The sequence below is a fragment of the Hyla sarda genome, chromosome 1 (genome assembly GCF_029499605.1).
Source record: "Hyla sarda isolate aHylSar1 chromosome 1, aHylSar1.hap1, whole genome shotgun sequence".
NCBI lineage: Eukaryota > Metazoa > Chordata > Amphibia > Anura > Hylidae > Hyla > Hyla sarda.
Genome location: NC_079189.1, coordinates 117779589 through 117797652, shown reverse-complemented (window position 1 = coordinate 117797652; position 18064 = coordinate 117779589). Strand labels below are relative to the sequence as shown.

At 40.5% G+C, this 18064-nt stretch overlaps 1 protein-coding gene across 1 annotated transcript in view; it reads right to left on the bottom strand.

Annotated features, from left to right (window-relative positions):
* Nucleotides 1-1417: 1417 nt before the first annotated feature.
* The window catches only part of VEGFC (vascular endothelial growth factor C), a 158967-nt gene continuing 142320 nt past the window's right edge, over nucleotides 1418-18064 (bottom strand). Inside the window, exons 4-7 of the mRNA XM_056560573.1 lie at nucleotides 13556-13710; nucleotides 6685-6788; nucleotides 4791-5124; nucleotides 1418-2680 (exon numbers count right to left, since the gene is read on the bottom strand). Of these exons, the coding sequence (XP_056416548.1) occupies nucleotides 2566-2680; nucleotides 4791-5124; nucleotides 6685-6788; nucleotides 13556-13710 (708 nt within the window). The 3' untranslated portion in view covers nucleotides 1418-2565. The remainder of the gene's footprint in view (nucleotides 2681-4790; nucleotides 5125-6684; nucleotides 6789-13555; nucleotides 13711-18064) is intronic.

The following is an 18064-nucleotide window of genomic DNA, read 5'->3' as shown; positions in this document are numbered from 1 at the left end:
ATACATTTATTTGTGTAAATATTCTGTAATGATTATGTTCTTAATGCATCTGTATAGTGGACAGAGCTCTACATATACTGGGCTCCACAACCCTTTAAAGCCAGTGCGGTAAATAACCTTTAGAGGGAGCTTGGAAGTTTAATAAATACTGTTTTTACATTGAACTCAATAATAAAAAGTGCAGCATGTATTAAACTTCTAAATTTCCTCTAGTGCTAACTGCAGAAAGACTTTTATATATATTTTTACCTTTATGTCTATGAAAGTGATTTGGAGCTTTATAAACTGAGTACCAACTAATTTATAGATATTTTAAGAAATGTATTGACATTTAGGGCTTGTTCACACTTAAATTTTTTGAGCAGAACTCTGCTGCAGAAAAAAAGAGTGCAATGGCCTCCTATTATTTTTAGTGGGATTTTTCTGCACCCTTCACCCTTTTCATGGCAGACTTTCCACTAAGGAAATTTCTTTACTCCAGACTCCACCGAAAGAATGAGTAAGTCCATTGTTTTGGCGGAATGCACTTGAAAATGCATTGCCGTCTGCAGAGAGTTCTTTCTTTGTACCCTAAACAAGGTTATCTAGACAATCCCTTTTCTATACCTAAAAATAATACAATGTGGATATTTACTGTAACATGGCCATATTAGGAACATAACAGGGACCAGGTTAATATGTGCATACGAACATGTGTTGACTATACACCAACAAACCCAACTCTGCTCTCTCTGCCATATTCACATAGATAGACACATTACAAAAAATCTTAAATTATTTTCAAAAGGCAGTGCTTTTTCCTTACACATTTTAAAGTAGAAGCACAAGAGACTATAATTGGTACAATTTGGTAATAACATTTCAATGGTATAAGTGCATGAATCTTAAGACAAACTAATAATATAATTTTGAATTAAGACCAAATAGATACATTTAAATATTGGCATGGTCATGATGCTCTATAGGAGATGAAACAGTGAACAGATGTGTATGACCTTCAAGATATATTCCAAAGAAAAATAAAATATGCTAAGGCCTTTGTAAAATAAATAAAAAAAATTGATACTTACCTACCCTAAATCCCTGCTGCAGCTACTTCCATTCCCCTGCTGATCATCCCTTGTGTGTAAGATAATGAGTTGAAACAGGACCTGCCTGTTCAGCATATCACAGAACACTGCTGCAGCCAGATATTGGGCAGGTCCGGCTCTGACCTCTTATCTCAGAAGCGGGGAGAAGAGATAACCAGTGAGTGACTGGAAGGAGCTGTGATGGAAGCTGCAGGAGACCAGGATAGGTAAGAACTACTTTTTTTTTTTAACCTAGCCTCAGCATAATATATATATATATATATATATATATATATATATATATATATATATATATATATATTATTTTTTTATTCTTTTTTTTTCCTGAAATACCCCTTAAAGAATTTTCCAAAGTGCCACTCAAAAAAAAGAGCCTGCTCCTCTTAGGTAATGTGACCTCATTTGGCTCAGTGGAATGGATGAGTGGGCTCTCAGATAGGAGCGCATATACCAGAGCTCAATTGGCACTTTAGTGAAGCCATGTGATTGTTGCAATTGCAATCTCTGCTTCATAAGTATTATGTTGTATAAACCTTCTTAATTCCATTACTTCTCTACATCTTGTCCACCAATGAATTTCCATATTAAGTTGTCTGCATTTTATTAATCAGAAAACCATCTGTCATAACTAGCACAGAATGTGGCCACATACCTGATGCTTATTATAATGTGACTCATATCATTCTGCATTAATAATTTCTAACACTGAACATTCCATTTGCTTGCAACATATTACCCTAAAACTAGAGTTTCACAACAAACATCACAAACTTATACCTAGCTTGCAGTAAGAGTGTGTCCAAAAAACCTAATGTCTAATAAATCTCCAAAAACATTAGAGGTCTATAGCAAAAGATATACAATACAATACAGTACTTAGTAGACTTCAATTTTCAGGTTCTTCCTTCCAATTCATTTAGGACCTAGAAACATGAAGCCAGTGCAATACTGATGGTAACTCTGCATTATGAAACAATCTCAACTGCAAAATGTAAAAATACTTTGAATAAAAAAATAAAATGTCTTACACATGGATACTCTTGAGGTGTGATACGGAATCCAACTGAACATATTGGTGGTTTATAGTACACATTTCAGTTTGTTTTTTTATTTTAAACATATTTTACATGATATAAAAATATTAATCACAGTGCGCTTTTACATTGTTACTGCTATAAACAGAAATGCTGCACAATATTTTTAGTGGAAATAAATTATATAGTCATTATCTTGATAAAAATAAAATAAGATCACAGGAAAACCGGAGACTTGCTTTGTCATCAAATATGACCCATCAAGTCCTCAAAAAAAAAAAATAAAATCTTGCACGATCTTAAACTTGGGTCCCATTTTACAAGCTGCAGAATGCATATGTCCTTACTCCACATATGGTTTCCAATGCAAAAGTAGATCCAAAAGTTAGAATAAAATTAAGTTTCTTATTTTCAGAGTCATATGGACCATGTGTTCTGTATTAGTTCATGTGTGGTCTTTTCCAATATGAGGGTACACAGCGACAAACTTCTTCACTATACAGGAAACCAGGATCACAACGTTTCAATCGATTTGTACAGGGTGGTCTGTAACAGCTACAAAAGAAATAGGGAACAGGAGTAAGTACATATACATTGGATATATATAGGTATACTATTATAAAGATATGTGTGTGTGTGTGTGTGTATACAGTAGGGCAAAAAAGTATTTAGTCAGCCACCAATTGTGCAACTTAAAAAGATGAGAGGACTGTAATTTTCATCATAGGTATACCTAAACTATGAGAGACATAATGAGAAAAAAAATCCATAAAATCACATTGTCTGATTTTTTAATAATTTATTTGCAAATTATGGTGAAAAATAAGTATTTGGTCAATAACAAAAGTTCATCTCAATACTTTGTTATATACCCTTTGTTGGCAATGACAGAGGTTAAACTGTTTCTATAAGTGTTCACAAGGTTTTCATACACTGTTGTTGGTATTCTGGCCCATTCCTCCATGCAGATCTCCTCTAGAGCAATGATGTTTTGGGGCTGTCGCTGAGCAACACGGACTTTCAACTCCCTCCAAAGATTTTCTCTGGGGTTGAGATCAGGAGACTGGCTAGGCCACTCCAGGACCTTGAACTGCTTCTTACGAAGCCACTTTTCGTTGCCCGGGTGGTGTGTTTGGGATCATTGTCATGCTGAAAGACCCAGCCACATTTCATCTTCAATGCCCTTGCTGATGGAAGGAGGTTTTCACTCAAAATCTCACTATACATGGCCCCTTTCATTCTTTCCTTTACACGGATCAGTCTTCCTGGTCCCTTAGCAGAAAAACGGCCCCAAAGCATGATGTTTCCACCCCCATGCTTCACAGTAGGTATGATGTTCTTTGGATGCAACTCAGCATTCTTTCTCCTCCAAACACAAAGAGTTGAGTTTCTACCCAAAAATTCTACTTTGGTTTCATCTGACCATATGAGAATCTCTCAACACTCTTCTGGATCATCCAAATGCTCTCTAGCAAACTTCAGACAGGCCTGGACATGTACTGGCTTAAGCAGGGGGACATGTCTGGCACTGCATGATTTGAGTCCCTGGCAGCGTAATGTGTTACTGATGGTAGCCTTTGTTACTTTGGTCCCAGCTCTCTGCAGATCATTCACTAGGTCCCCCAGTGTGGTTCTGGGATTTTTGCTCACCGTTCTTGAGATCATTTTGAGACCACGGGGTCATTATCAGTGGTCATGTATGTCTTCCATTTTCTAATAATTGCTCCCGCAGTTGTTGATTTCTTCACACCAAGCTGCTTGCCTATTGCAGGTTTAGTCTTCCAAGCCTGGTGCAGGTCTACACTTTTGTTTCTGGTGTCCTTCGACAGCTCTTTGGTCTTGGCCATAGTGGAGTATGGAGTGTGACTGTTTGAGGTTGTGGACCTATCCTGCCTTTTATACTGATAACAAGTTCAAACAAGTGCCATCAATACATATAACAAGCACAGGACACAGGAGAATCTTAAAGAAGAAGTTACAGGTCCGTGAGAGCCAGAAATCTTGCTTGTTTGTAGGTGACCAAATACTTATTTTCCACCATAATTTGCAGAAAAATTCTTTAAAAATCAGACAATGTGATTTTATGGAATTTTTTTTCTCATTCTGTCTCTCATAGTTGAGGTATACCTATGATAAAAATTACAGGCCTCTCTCATCTTTTTAAGTGGGAGAACTTGCACAATTGGCTGCTGAGGAGAACTCTATTGGGCTTAGACCACCATTAAGACAAGAAGAGAAACAAGTGAATTACTTCAATCAGAAAAGAGGTCACTGTGAGCCACTGGATGTAACTGCACTGTAATCACTTATTCGGTCTGCAGAGTGCCAGCGTATAGCTAGTATCTACCAATATATGATCACTGTATGTGAGAATATTGGTCTATGTATAGCATTTTTTTTTTATTTAGGAACAATATAAAGGAATTGTGTGTGTCTAGATGTGTGTCTAGAGGAACATATGGCGTGTGGCTTGTGCTCCTGATCTTTTAATAAAGTTGCAACACTCCTGGCATGCTGTATCCTGAATTAACTAAATGTGATTGACTTCTTTGTGTAATATTTTAGCTTTTGGGGTCCCACTTTTAATTTTGCCCAGGGCCACATTATGTCTGAAACCAGCCCTGAACCCTGTATTTGACACAATGAAAACCTTCTGTTCACATACCTGCATGTCTGATGGTGGAATCTCTTTCCTCTAAGGAAACATTTGTTTGGGGTTTCTACACATTCACATGCACATTTGATAGGATTCAGTGGCTGGTGTTTTGGACAGGTCTTTTTACACACACACTGGCACCTCTCTTCATCATACTCTTTGTTGGGTCCGCAGGAAGTAGAAAGAAGTTTATTTTTGCAGACACATTGGCAAGATGTCCGATCCAGCTCTTTGTGAGGACCACAACTTGAAGGCAACAAACCCCCTTTACAGATACATTGACATGTTTCTTCATCTAGTTCCTTGTTTGGACCACAAATATCATGGAATGATTCAGAGGAGTCTATAAAAAAATAGAAATATAAATCTTACATTCTAATATTTTGCAAATACACTGTCTTTGTCCTTAAAGACTACATGATTATGTAGCATATGTGGGAGCACAGGGACCCTGTATCACAATATTCATGAAATGGTGGTAGTACTAAAAGGAGTTATCCAGGAACAAAAAAACACTGCTAATTTCTCCCCAAAACAGCACTACACTTGTCCCCAGGTCGTGTGTGGTATTACAACTTGGCTCCATTTTCTTCAATAAAACTGAGCTACAATACCACACACATCCTGAGGACAGATGTGGTGCTTTTTCTGGAAGAAATAAGCTCTGCTATTATAATCCAGGTTAACCTTTTTAAGAGTCAAAAAAGATACAATTGAAGGACAGTACAAATAATCAAAACTATAAGGTGTTACGTAACAATGTGTTCCCTTTTTGAATTAGTAGCTCATTACTAGGTCCACATATTTGCGAAATGGAGCTTTATGCCCTCTCAATGTCATTGAAATAAGGAGAGCTTTTTCTTCTATTTGGATTTTATCAATCTTTTTCAAAGAGGTCACTATAATCACTTATGTAAAAGGGAGGTAGAAACTTACTTTGATCTCTCCTGATCATGACCATATTGATCTCTCCTAAGCATGACCATAGGGTCATTCCAACGCAATGCTATTTTCCCCTCCCAGTATAAGCATGGTGAGGGTAAACGCTTGCCTTGCTACCCCCTCTTACTGGGCACTCTGTTTTCCTGCTAGGACATCACTTCTAGTCCCAGCTGCTCTCTAGTGTGACCAATTCATTTATACTGTGGGTCCGTGTGTAGACTGGAAGTCACTTTCTTAATGTGACTCAGAGACTCACTAAGCGTCTCATAGAGTCACACTTACAAGGTTACTTCCGGCCCACTAAACTTTCGCTCTGTGAATCGGCAATGTGGCAGGGACCAATGCTGGCATCATATTGTGAAAACAGAGCACCCGGTTAGAGGGGAGACAAGTGCAGCTGTTTACTCTCACCATGCTCATACTGGGAGGAGAAAATAGTCTTGTGTTGGAGTGCCACTTTAAGTTTGAGATGTCTTTCCAACCCCTGAATGCTTCTTAGACTCATCATAGATATAATCCATTTTAGGTGCTACTTCAGATTGTTCATTTTTACAGTATATTCTATATTTTTTGCACTAGGCACTATAAAGTAAAGCAATAAATAAATATATAGCAGTGAGGATCTAAAGGAGGATGTGGTGAGAGGTAGACAGATCAGTTTTAAATGGTGGTTAATATAGAAGACCTACAAAGAATAGGTTGACATGAAGCATACATGTTATTATAATGGAGATCATGTTGCACTGGTGTCATTTTCTTATCTTCTACATTATTCATAATAATGAAAACATTTAATGTGATAGTACGTCATTACTAATAAGCACAATTACAACACATAATCTATGTCATACATAACTTATGGACAAGAAAATTACTCCTGAGGTCCCTGGGGGTAAAGATACATAAGAAAAAACAATTCATTCTGTTCTCCTCATGTGTTTCACTTGGGTAAATTTGTTACCTGATTCCTCAATATGTGATGAAAAGTCATGATGTTGTATACATTTGCACAAATGGTTGTTCCAAATATGGTTTCGGGGGCAGGTCTTATTTGCCACTTGACAACTGAAAGAAGCCAATCAGAATTTTTATTTTAAATAGGTTCTTATAGAAAAAGGTCACAATTATTATTATTATTATTATTATTATTATTATTATTTATATGATAGTATGAACTGAAACATGGCCGATGGTTTCTCTTGCCCACAGGCCATCTTTGGTATTACAGCTCAACACGATTTAAACAAGGTACAGTTTAGTAAGAAAAATTGCTATGCTACAGTTAAGAATATAGTATCTTCTAATTCAGTTTTAAGCAAGTATTCTTACAATGCTTTTCAGTCATCATTAAACATTATCTCCAGGCCTATGCACATTATGCAATCTTGTTTCTTACGTATGCCCTTAGAGGCTACATTAGTCAGGATGATGTAATTGTGTGGAAAATATTTTAATCACTGACTCTCATTGCTAAAATCTAATACAACAGACATCCATCAAGTGATCAACGTGCTATAGAGAGGTCACTTAAACAAAACAAGGTTAGACATATCATGTATCAGAGGTAATTCATTACAAATATGTAGGTCTGTTGATGCCATGGTGGGATGTGGAAAATACTTGAATTCCATAAATTGGGCTCAAACATTAAATGTTTGCAGTAGTAACCACAAGGAGCTATAAAATGTGTTGTCACTCAAAATAGTAGGGCTCTGCTAAAGGAGAAATCGATAAATATAAAACTCTTGCATAGCTTGCAAATGGCTGGAGATATTACAATTAAAGGGGTACTCCGGTGGCAAACTTTTTTATTAATTTTTTTTAATCAACTGGTGCCAGAAAATTTAACAGATTTGTAAATTACTTCCATTAAAAAATCTTAATCCTTCCAGTACTTATTAGCTGCTGAATACTGCAGAGGAAATTATTTTCCTTTTGGAACAAAGAGCTCTCTGCTGACATCACGAGCACAGTGCTCTCTGCTGAGCTTCCTTGTCCATTTTAAGAACTGGCCAGAGTAGGAGAAGATCCCCATTGCAAACATATGCTGCTCTGGACAGTTCCCAAAATGGACGGAGATGTTCAGGAGAGAGCACTGTGCTCGTGATTCAGCAGAGAGCTCTTTGTTCCAAAAAGAAAAGAATTTCCTCTGTAGTGTTCAGCAGCTATTAAGTACTGGAAGGATTAAGATTTTTTAATAGAAGTAATTTGCAAATCTGTTAAACTTTCTGGCACCAGTTGATTAAAAAAAAAAAAAGTTTTCTACTGGAGTACCCCTTTAAACTTGGTACACAAAGGAGTACTTAAAGGAGTACTCCGCTGTAAACATCTTATCCCCTATCCAAAGGACCCCCATGATCTCTGCGGCAGCACGCCAGTCATTCGATGCACAGAGAGAACTCCGCTCCATGCCCGATGATTGGCGATGCTGGCCCCCTTGCCCCTTCCATTCAAGTCTATGGGAGGAGGCGTGACGGTTAGTACATAGACCCTCCCATAGACATGAATGGAGGTGGCATCACGCCATGAACAAGGAAGCTGCAAGCTTCCATGTTCCGGATGCCGCCGCTGCCAGCACGAAGATTGCGGGGGTCCCAGCAGCAGGACCCCCACGATCTAACATCTTATCCCCTATCCTTTGGATAGGGAATAAGATGTTTACAGTGGAGTACCCCTTTAAATGTCAACTAAAAATATAGTAGCGTTAAATTAACCCTAATGTATTTAGTCTGAAGTCCCATGCATGTCTATGGGTCTTCCGGTACACATTACTCTCGGGCTGCAGAGATTGCCCAGGACTTTTAAACATCCTGCCAACTGTCCAGCAGGTAGATGCAGAGAAAAGGTAGTGCAGGGAGTACAATATGAGGTTGAGATATGAGGATGGGATATAAGGTTAGGATATGAGGACAGGATATGAGGTTGACATCAGGATATAAGGACAGGATAAGAAGTGGGGATGTTAGGTCTGGAAATGAGGACGAGATATGAGGTTGACATCGGGATATAAGGACAGGATAAGAAGTGGGGATGTTAGGTCTGGAAATGAGGACGGGATATGAGGTTGGGATGTGAGGTCTAGATTTAAGGACGGGATATGAAGATGTAATATAAGGTCAGGATATGAGGTCAGAAAATGAGGTTGAGGTAAGGATATGAGGACTGGATTTGAGGTTGAGATATGAGGTCTGAATATGAGGACAGGATATGAGGACATCATTGTTGCTTTTCCTCTCCCACAAGGTTTACTTAGTAAGAAACTTTGGGTACTCTGCTAAGAAAGTACATTAATAGCATAGGAAGCATGACTACAAGACTAGGACTGCCTTTGTTAGAACCTGAAAAATCCCTTTAACTGATCACCCTGTACTACAACCACTATATTAGGAGGACATTTTGGAAGTTTAACCTGGATCATGCAACCTTCGGCACTGCATATGTTTTGGACTACATCTCCCATGATGCCTTTATAACCAAAATGTTGCCAAAGCATTGTGGGAGATGTAGTCCAAAACATCTGCAGTGCCGAATGTTGCCTATGCCTGCATTAGTCTATAAAGTATAGTAAGACTAATATTTTTAAATATTTTATATTCTTCATGTTTTATGATACAAATGTTTTAAAAGGGGAACATTAAAGAAAGTCATAAATTCTTCCCAAAAAACACTTTCTAAGAATCATGTTGTGAGATACTCCAAGGGATTGTAGAGAATTCAGCAGATGGCAAAATTAATTTCCTTTCAACCTTAAAATCTGTCACAGATACGTCAAAGTACATTTGAAAGTTTGCTATCCAAATGTAGTCCATAAACACGGAGTGAAGCGGTCCTACGCTTTAATGCCTGGTACTAAAAAGATCATTTTCAAGTTTTATTGCAGTCACTAGAGTAACTAGAGTCCTATGGCCCACAGCAAATTTTGGAACTGGGCCCACCTCTCTAAGACAGCACTGAATGGGTATAAAAAAAATATATATATATATTTTTGTGCACCTCTCTCCAAGGCATATTAGTAGTAAGGGGCCCGGTCCCCTGCTGCACCTTCCTGCAGCAGCCCCAGCACAGAAGCAGAAGACCGCTGTTTAAACAGCAGTCTCTTGCTTTTGTACGTAAAGTAAGCAAATAGTATACGTTATGTACGTACAGGAGCATACACTTACGCTGCAGGCCCCGTGATGATGTCATTTCATCATGCGGCCTGTCAGAGAAGTCCTGTGCTGCTCGGAAGGATCCAGGAAGCCTGGCCTCAGTGAAGAATCAGGGGAAAGGCGAGTGGGATTTTAATTTTTGGGTCTGTTGCCATTGCCCAGTGGGGGCACTACCTACCTGGTGGGCACAAATTACTGGGAGCATTACCGACTGGAACTGTGTAAGGGGCCTCAAGACTTCTGACTGCAGCACAATGGTACAATTTGTCACACAAAACTTTGCAGGATTAACAAATACTCTTTGCTACAAATGTACTTTATATGAAATACATATTGAGGTATTTGTCTATAAATACCAAATCAGTATAAATCAGTTCACACTTTTAAACGTTCTTATTTCTATGTATATAGTAAAATGAAAAATCTCAAGGGCCGAATGTATTAAGTGCTCTTGAAGCCATGTGAGACATTACCTCCAATCAATATCCCACATGTCATTGCCCGGAATGAGAATTATTTATCTTAAACTCAGCACAGATGTTCCTGACAGGAGTTTGTGATGGGCTGCAGAAGACGACACCATTACAATTCAGCTTTAATATGCACCTTGTGACTCACAAGGAATTATTCTCTGATAGGAATGGCTTGTACTGAATAATTGTTTTACAAGCTGTTGTTACATAATTTGTAGCGATTGCAAAAGTTAAATGATGGGTTTATTGCTATAGGTTTATCTCGAGTTCTTCAAGCATTTGCCACTGAGCATGGAAATGACACTACTGAGATTTTAACACAAGAGTGCAGATCTGCAGTAAAACATAAACTGAAATGCGTGTTACCAACTACGTTCAGGACATGACTGCAGCCAATCCCAATCTCCCTTCAAACCATCTGTGCTGCATTGAATATCAATAAAACAAAGCCAGGACAACGGAATGTGGACAGCTGAGAGTATGGGCGGAGGCTTGTGATGTCACGGTCATGTCCCGCTTGTGACGTCACAGACACGCACCCTCAATGCATGTCTATGGGAGGCGCTGAGGGGGGCATGGCCGTCATGAGTGGGGTGTGACCGTGACTTTACGAGCCTTCACCCCGCATCGTCAGTCACCTGGCATGAAGCAAAGTTCTCTCCGTGCACCGGATGTCTGGGGTGCCGCAGCCAAAATCACGGGGTCCCCAGTAGTGGGATCCCCCCGATCAGACATCTTATCCCCTATCCTTTGAATAGGAGATAAGATGTATAGGGGCGGAGTACCCTTTTAATTTGTGTGGTAAAAACTGTGTACCTGCACCAAATTGATGATATGATGAAGGGCATGTGATAAATATGGTGCTGATCACATTTTATACTTAAGTACTCCACTTTGCATGGTGACTTTTTGTGCAAATTTTTAACCTGTGTCACAAACTGTGGAACTTTTTAATAGTGTTGTCCAGGGTCAGTTTTGTAAGCCAAGTCAGGACTGGTATAGATTTCTGCCTTAGTTAATGCATTTGTGCCAAAAGATGCGAGAAACTGAAAAGTTTCACATCATAAATTCCTGACCACTGCATTATATCAACTGAAATCACAACTTAGTATGTTCTTTTAAAAAGAAAACTCCTAAATGAAAAGTTGCAAAACTTTAGCATTAAAAATCACTGCACCAAGGAAAAGTGCCAAAGAGCAGAAAAAATAGGGTAAAATTATTCATAAATTCCCCACATTGTCTCTGAATGCTAACCAGTTGTGAGATGGAAATGTTTATCACTACAAGAACACCCTCAACCTTATTCCAACATCGTAACATTGCTGTGTAAGTTGTCCCTACATTGCTGAATTGTTGCATTAAAGGGATTATCCAAGAATAGAAATATAAAGTAAATTTCTTCCAGAAACAGAACCATGCCTGGACACTAGTTACATTATTCAGTTGACTATAACTACTGCCATATACCGTATATACTCGAGTATAAGCCGAGTTTTTCAGCACGATTTTTCGTGCTGAAAACACCCCCCTCGGCTTATACTCGAGTGAACTCCCCCACCCGCAGTGGTCTTCAACCTGCGGACCTCCAGAGGTTTCAAAACTACAACTCCCAGCAAGCCAGGGCAGCCATCGGCTGTCCGGGCTTGCTGGGAGTTGTAGTTTTGAAACCTCCGGAGGTCCGCAGGTTGAAGACCACTGCGGCCTTCAACATCATCCAGCCCCCTCTCACCCCCTTTAGTTCTGAGTACTCACCTCCGCTCGGCGCTGGTCCGGTCCTGCAGGGCTGTCCGGTAAGGAGGTGGTCCGGTGAGGAGGTGGTCCGGGCTGCTATCTTCACCGGGGAGGCCTCTTCTAAGCGCTTCGGGCCCGGCCTCAGAATAGTCAGGTTGCCTTGACAACGACGCAGATGCGTCGTTGTCTAGGCAACGGCTCTATATCGGGCCGGAAGCGCGGAGAAGAGGCGCCCCCGGTGAAGATAGCAGCCCGGACCACCTCCTCACCGGACCACCTCCTTACCGGACAGCCCTGCAGGACCGGACCAGCGCCGAGCGGAGGTGAGTACTCAGAACTAAAGGGGGGGGAGAGGGGGCTGGATGATGTTGAAGGCCGCAGTGGTCTTCAACCTGCGGACCTCCGGAGGTTTCAAAACTACAACTCCCAGCAAGCCCGGACAGCCGATGGCTGCCCGGGCTTGCTGGGAGTTGTAGTTTTGAAACCTCTGGAGGTCCGCATGTTGAAGGCCGCAGTGGTCTTCAACCTGCGGACCTCCGGAGGTTTCAAAACTACAACTCCCAGCAAGCCCGGACAGCCGATGGCTGCCCGGGCTTGCTGGGAGTTGTAGTTTTGAAACCTCTGGAGGTCCGCAGGTTGAAGACCACTGAGGGCGAATGATGAGAAGAGGATGATGAAGGGGGGGGGGGGGTGTGGGGATGATGAAGGGGGGTGGGGATGATGAAGGGGGGGGTGTGGGATGATTACAAGGGGATGATGAAGGGGGGATGTGTGGGATGATAAGGGGATGTGTGGGATGATGACAAGGGGATGATGAAGGGGGGATGTGTGGGATAAGGGGATGTGTGGGATGATGACAAGGGGATGATGAAGGGGGGATGTGTGGGATAAGGGGATGTGTGGGATGATGACAAGGGGATGATGAAGGGGGGATGTGTGGGATGATGACAAGGGGATGATGAAGGGGGGATGTGTGGGATGATAAGGGGATGTGTGGGATGATGACAAGGGGATGATGAAGGGGGGATGTGTGGGATGATAAGGGGATGTGTGGGATGATGACAAGGGGATGATGAAGGGGGGATGTGTGGGATGATGACAAGGGGATGATGAGGATGTTAATGACGGGTCTGGATGATGACAGGGGGGGATGAGGTATTTCCCACCCTAGGCTTATACTCGAGTCAATAACTTTTCCTGGGATTTTGGGTTGAAATTAGGGGTCTCGGCTTATACTCGGGTCGGCTTATACTCGAGTATATACGGTATGTTGTGCTGGTGGTTATTTACATTTCTTGTATGTTGTAGAGATCTTTCTAACCTCTGGGTTTTTCTAGTACAATATCTCGGCAGTACACAGTATTCAAAGGTTAATAAAAATGTGATAGGTGCTGAACTTTTCATGAACCTTTTCACAATTATCCCGTGACATAATAGAAACATTCCCTGAACATGAATATGCTAAATCATTTCTACTTACTGTACTTGAGTTGCTGGCAGTGATCTTCTGATTATTGAATGGACTTGTCTGTAAACATCCAATTTCGACATGCACCGACAGGATGTATGGTTGGCAAAGCTGATGGTTACTGGTTTTATTGGCCCTTGAGATAGAGGGACTGTGATTTCAAAGAGCTAAGGAAAAAGAAGAAGTTTAACGTTATTCACGTCCCAGTATTTACTAATGATGACAGCAGATGATCAATGATGACAGCAATTGATCAATGTAATACAGAGGGAGATGTCCCACACACAGAGATTCCTTAGATTGGGGTTTCCCAGCTAATAATGTTGGATGTATGCCTACAATTTCCCCAAGTACATGCTCTTTTTCGGTAGGCCAATATTTACCATGAATAGTCAGTAGAGTGGAGGGAATCTGTAATTTGGTTGTTGATTCATTTAGCCTAGTAAAAGTCGTTCCACTTTCTTAGTATTCTGATTCCACAGAGAGGTCTGGAATGAGAAAGTTCAGAGTCCTACTCTGGGCCTTTCTGGAAAATGAGAACACTTGGAAGGGGGAGCGACTTTTACAAGACCAAATAAATTAACAGCCAATTCATTAGATTTTAACCTGTGTAGAGGAAGAGTGGTGCAGTTGCCCATAACTACAAATCAGATTTCTATTTTCTGTATTTGAATGTGAATTTTTAGAATCTAGAGTGATTTTCCCACTACAACCAATCACAGATCAGCTTTTACTTTACCAAAGCTCGATGAGATGAAAGCTGAGTAACTTTGAACAACACAGTGAGTCCTTTCAAATGGTACGCCAGAACTAACTTAGACAAAAGTAACCGTAACCACAATGCGTGAGGAAATATGCAACTTCCTAATTTAGTCTATGTTCACACCTCGAATGTCCACACAAAAAATCTCCGAGTGGACATTTCAGAGAGTGCGGGTGTCGGCATAATATACCAGTGCTAGGACCGTATAGGAATGTGACGTCTCATAGATGCATTCTGTGCGGTGTTCGCAGAAAAAATTAACACGTTCATTCTTTCTGCTGACATGGAAAATGGAATTTCCCTGCCAGAAACATCTGGCACGGAAATTCTGGACGTGTGCTGTTGGGACTCTGCTGATCCAGAATCTCTGGAGGAATTCTGCACGGAGATTCCGGATGTGTGAGCATGGCCTTAGTGTCAGATATTAGTGTTTCAATCATTTGCCATTTTTTAAATCTCATTTTAAAAATACCCCCTAAGTCAGAAATGTATGACAAGTTCCTAAACTGTTTCTATAGAAAGGTAAAAACATTAAAACAACCTCAAAAAGCTTCAATAAAAAGCATGTCAGTTAGGTTTCAAATTTGTTGTGGCTTTTCACTGCATTTTTCCCTCTTTTCTGTATAGGATAGGAAGAAAGCTGCACAGAATTCACACACATTTAACAAGTTACATGCACAGTTTTTGTGGAGTGTGGACTTAGCCTAAGGCATGAACATGTGTGCAACTAAGTCCATTGAATAACATTTACTGATTATGCAGATCTGATGAGTAAACTGTAAACACAGTAACAATGATACAATTCCATTTTGTGTAGTTATTTCTACTTTTCTTTCTGGACGATGCTGAGAGAAATTCTACAACAAACCATCATCGTGTTGTTTATGCTGCGTATGTAACAGTCTTTGCATGAATTTTCTTAACACTGTAAAGGTGTTTACACAGAACAAATTAGATTTCCACAGCGGAGCGGAGTGTGGAATTCTTGCTACTCGGATGCAGCGTAGGTTTTTTGATTGTTGGCACAAAGACATTTCTGACATTTCTGAAAGCAGCTGTGTCCGATGTGAGAAGCCTGTTAGGAGCTTTTAAATTTGACATGGATCATAAGCAGGGAAGATTAAAACCACACACGCCAGGAACATTTCTTCACACTGGAAATGGCTAAACCAAAGAGAAACATTGACACCATTTTGGAAACAAAGGGGATCTCTTTACCTAGGTTGTTAAAAATATTTCTCCAAAATATGTCACTCTTCTATGTTTCTGTAGGAAGCATGAATCATTTACAGCACAAAATATATGTACAATTTGTTTTCTATGCTTTGGCAGAACATGCAATCGCTAGTTTTAGGCAATGTTGTACATTCTACATTTCCCAGTACGACATTTGTGAGTTGTATGTGCAAGAGCAGTAATGGTATCCTGTCAGTATATGTGAATAATGTAGTACTGATTTAGATTTGCTGCTGGGGGTATTTGTAGGGTGCGTGAGGTTTGTTTCAAAACTTCTCAAAATATATAAAGTATACTGTATATCATAGAATTTTTACTCTGAAGCTGTACAAAGATGAAACTATAAAACAAATAACCCACATACTAATAATCTACATTAGAATACCAAAAAATTTAAAGCGGACCTGCGAGCAGGAAAACAGGGGTGTAGTCATCAGGATTCTAGACACACCTTTTATATTTCAATAGTCTTCTCCATTGGCAAGCTATAAACCTTTTTAATAAAAAAAAAGATAACATCTTATCCCCTATCCAATGATCCTACTGCTGGGGACCTCCGCGATCTCCGATGTGGCACCCCAGTCATCCGGTGCCTGAAGCGAACGCTACTCCATGCCGGATGACTCGTGACTACAGCTGCCAGGGGGCAGGGTGTGCTGTTATGAACACAGAAGCTCGAAGCTTCCGTGTTCCGGATGCAACCGCTGCTGGCACAGAGATTGCGGAGGTCCTCAGCAGCCAGACCCCCCTGATCAGACATCTTACCCATCTCCAAAGGATAGGGGATAAGATGTTTTCTGGCAGAGTACCCCTTTAATATGTAAAAAAAAAAAAAGGCTAAAGAGCCCAGGTAAGTCCAACCCATCTCCACTTTATTACCATCCCGTGGCTTGCTTGCATCTAACTATGCTGTTTGACTTATAATCAGAAGATAAATAAGACATTTGCTTGACTTACTTGGGCTCTTGCCCTGCAGGGAACGCCCCTTGGGCACTTTAGCCCATTTGCATATTATCAAAAAGGCTTATATCTTAACGTTGAAGAAAAAGAAGGTATACCCCGGAATCCTGATGACGAGCCCTATCTGTGGGCATCCACAAATAGAAGGTGGGGGAAAGCAAGGTCTCTAACATCCCCCAGCTCTATGATTCATCATGAAGGAGTAGAAAAGAACTTCAGTGACAATCTGTGAAGCTCTGATGAACTCCATACCCTAGAGGCTTAAAGGAGTAGTCCAGTGGTGAACCCAATGGTAACCAACTTATCCCCTATCCTAAGGATAGGGGATAAGTTTGAGATCGCGGGGGGGCCAACCGTTGGGCCCCCTGCGATCTCCTGTACGGAGCCCCGACAGCCCGCGGGAAGCAGGCGTGTCGACCTCCGCACGAAGCGGCAGCCGACACGCCCCCTCAATACAACTCTATGGCAGAGCCGAAGCGCTACCTTCGGCAATCTCCGGCTCTGCCATAGAGATGTATTGAGGGGGCGTGTCGGCCGCCGCTTCGTACAAAGAGATCGCAGGGGGCCCCAGTGGTCGGACCCCCCGCGATCTCAAACTTATCCCCTATCCTTAGGATAGGGGATAAGTTTTTCACCACTGGACTACCCCTTTAAGGCAGTGATGGAAAATAATGGAAAATAATGGTGGTCACACAAAATATTGACATTTTGGGCCCAATTTGGTCATTTCCAAAGTACTCACAATCATTGCCATGGTTTAGACATTATTGGCTGTGTGTTGAGTTATTTTGAGGGAATACAACATTAAGCACTGTTATACAGACTGTCACTACTTTACACTGTAGTAGAGTGTTATGTCTTCAGTGTAGTCACGTAAAAAAAATGTTTATAAAAATGTGAACAGTGTACTTACTGTATATTGTGAAATACTGTATATTGTTTTCTGTGGACATAGTGTGTTTTAATTAAAAAGACTGAACCAGATTTTATATGCGTTATTGTATGAAAGTAATATTTCTTTTTTTGTACAGAGAAAAGTGATGTCACCGATCCCACATGTCCAGTTACTACACCACTATTACAGTTAATTTAGTATGACAGGAATACAATTACTTTTTCTTCACATTCAGTAATGTCAAGTTCACCATATGGTTTGTTTTCTAATACCCAAACATTCTAGTTATATTTGTGGTATAAATGTTCAGTACACAAAGTAAAAACAATGTGATACTGGGATGTGTTATTTTTAGACCTGGAGTCCTCAAGTCTCAAGTTACAATGTCCGGTATTTTTTGAGAGCGCATCTTATAAGTTTTCTAAATCGAGAATGAGCCACTCAGTAGATATAATTTAACATAACAGAGTCAGTAGGTTTTTACAAGCTTCTCCTCCTCCTGTTAGTTTATGTCAGAGCGCCTACTGTTAATAAAAAGTTAATAATGGTGAGTAAGTCTCAAGACACGGCTATGATCACACAACTGACCTTGCTGGAATGCAAAGTGGTTACTATTTTTTTTTTTTTAAAGAGGACAATTTAAAGGGGTACTCCGGCTTTTTTTCTA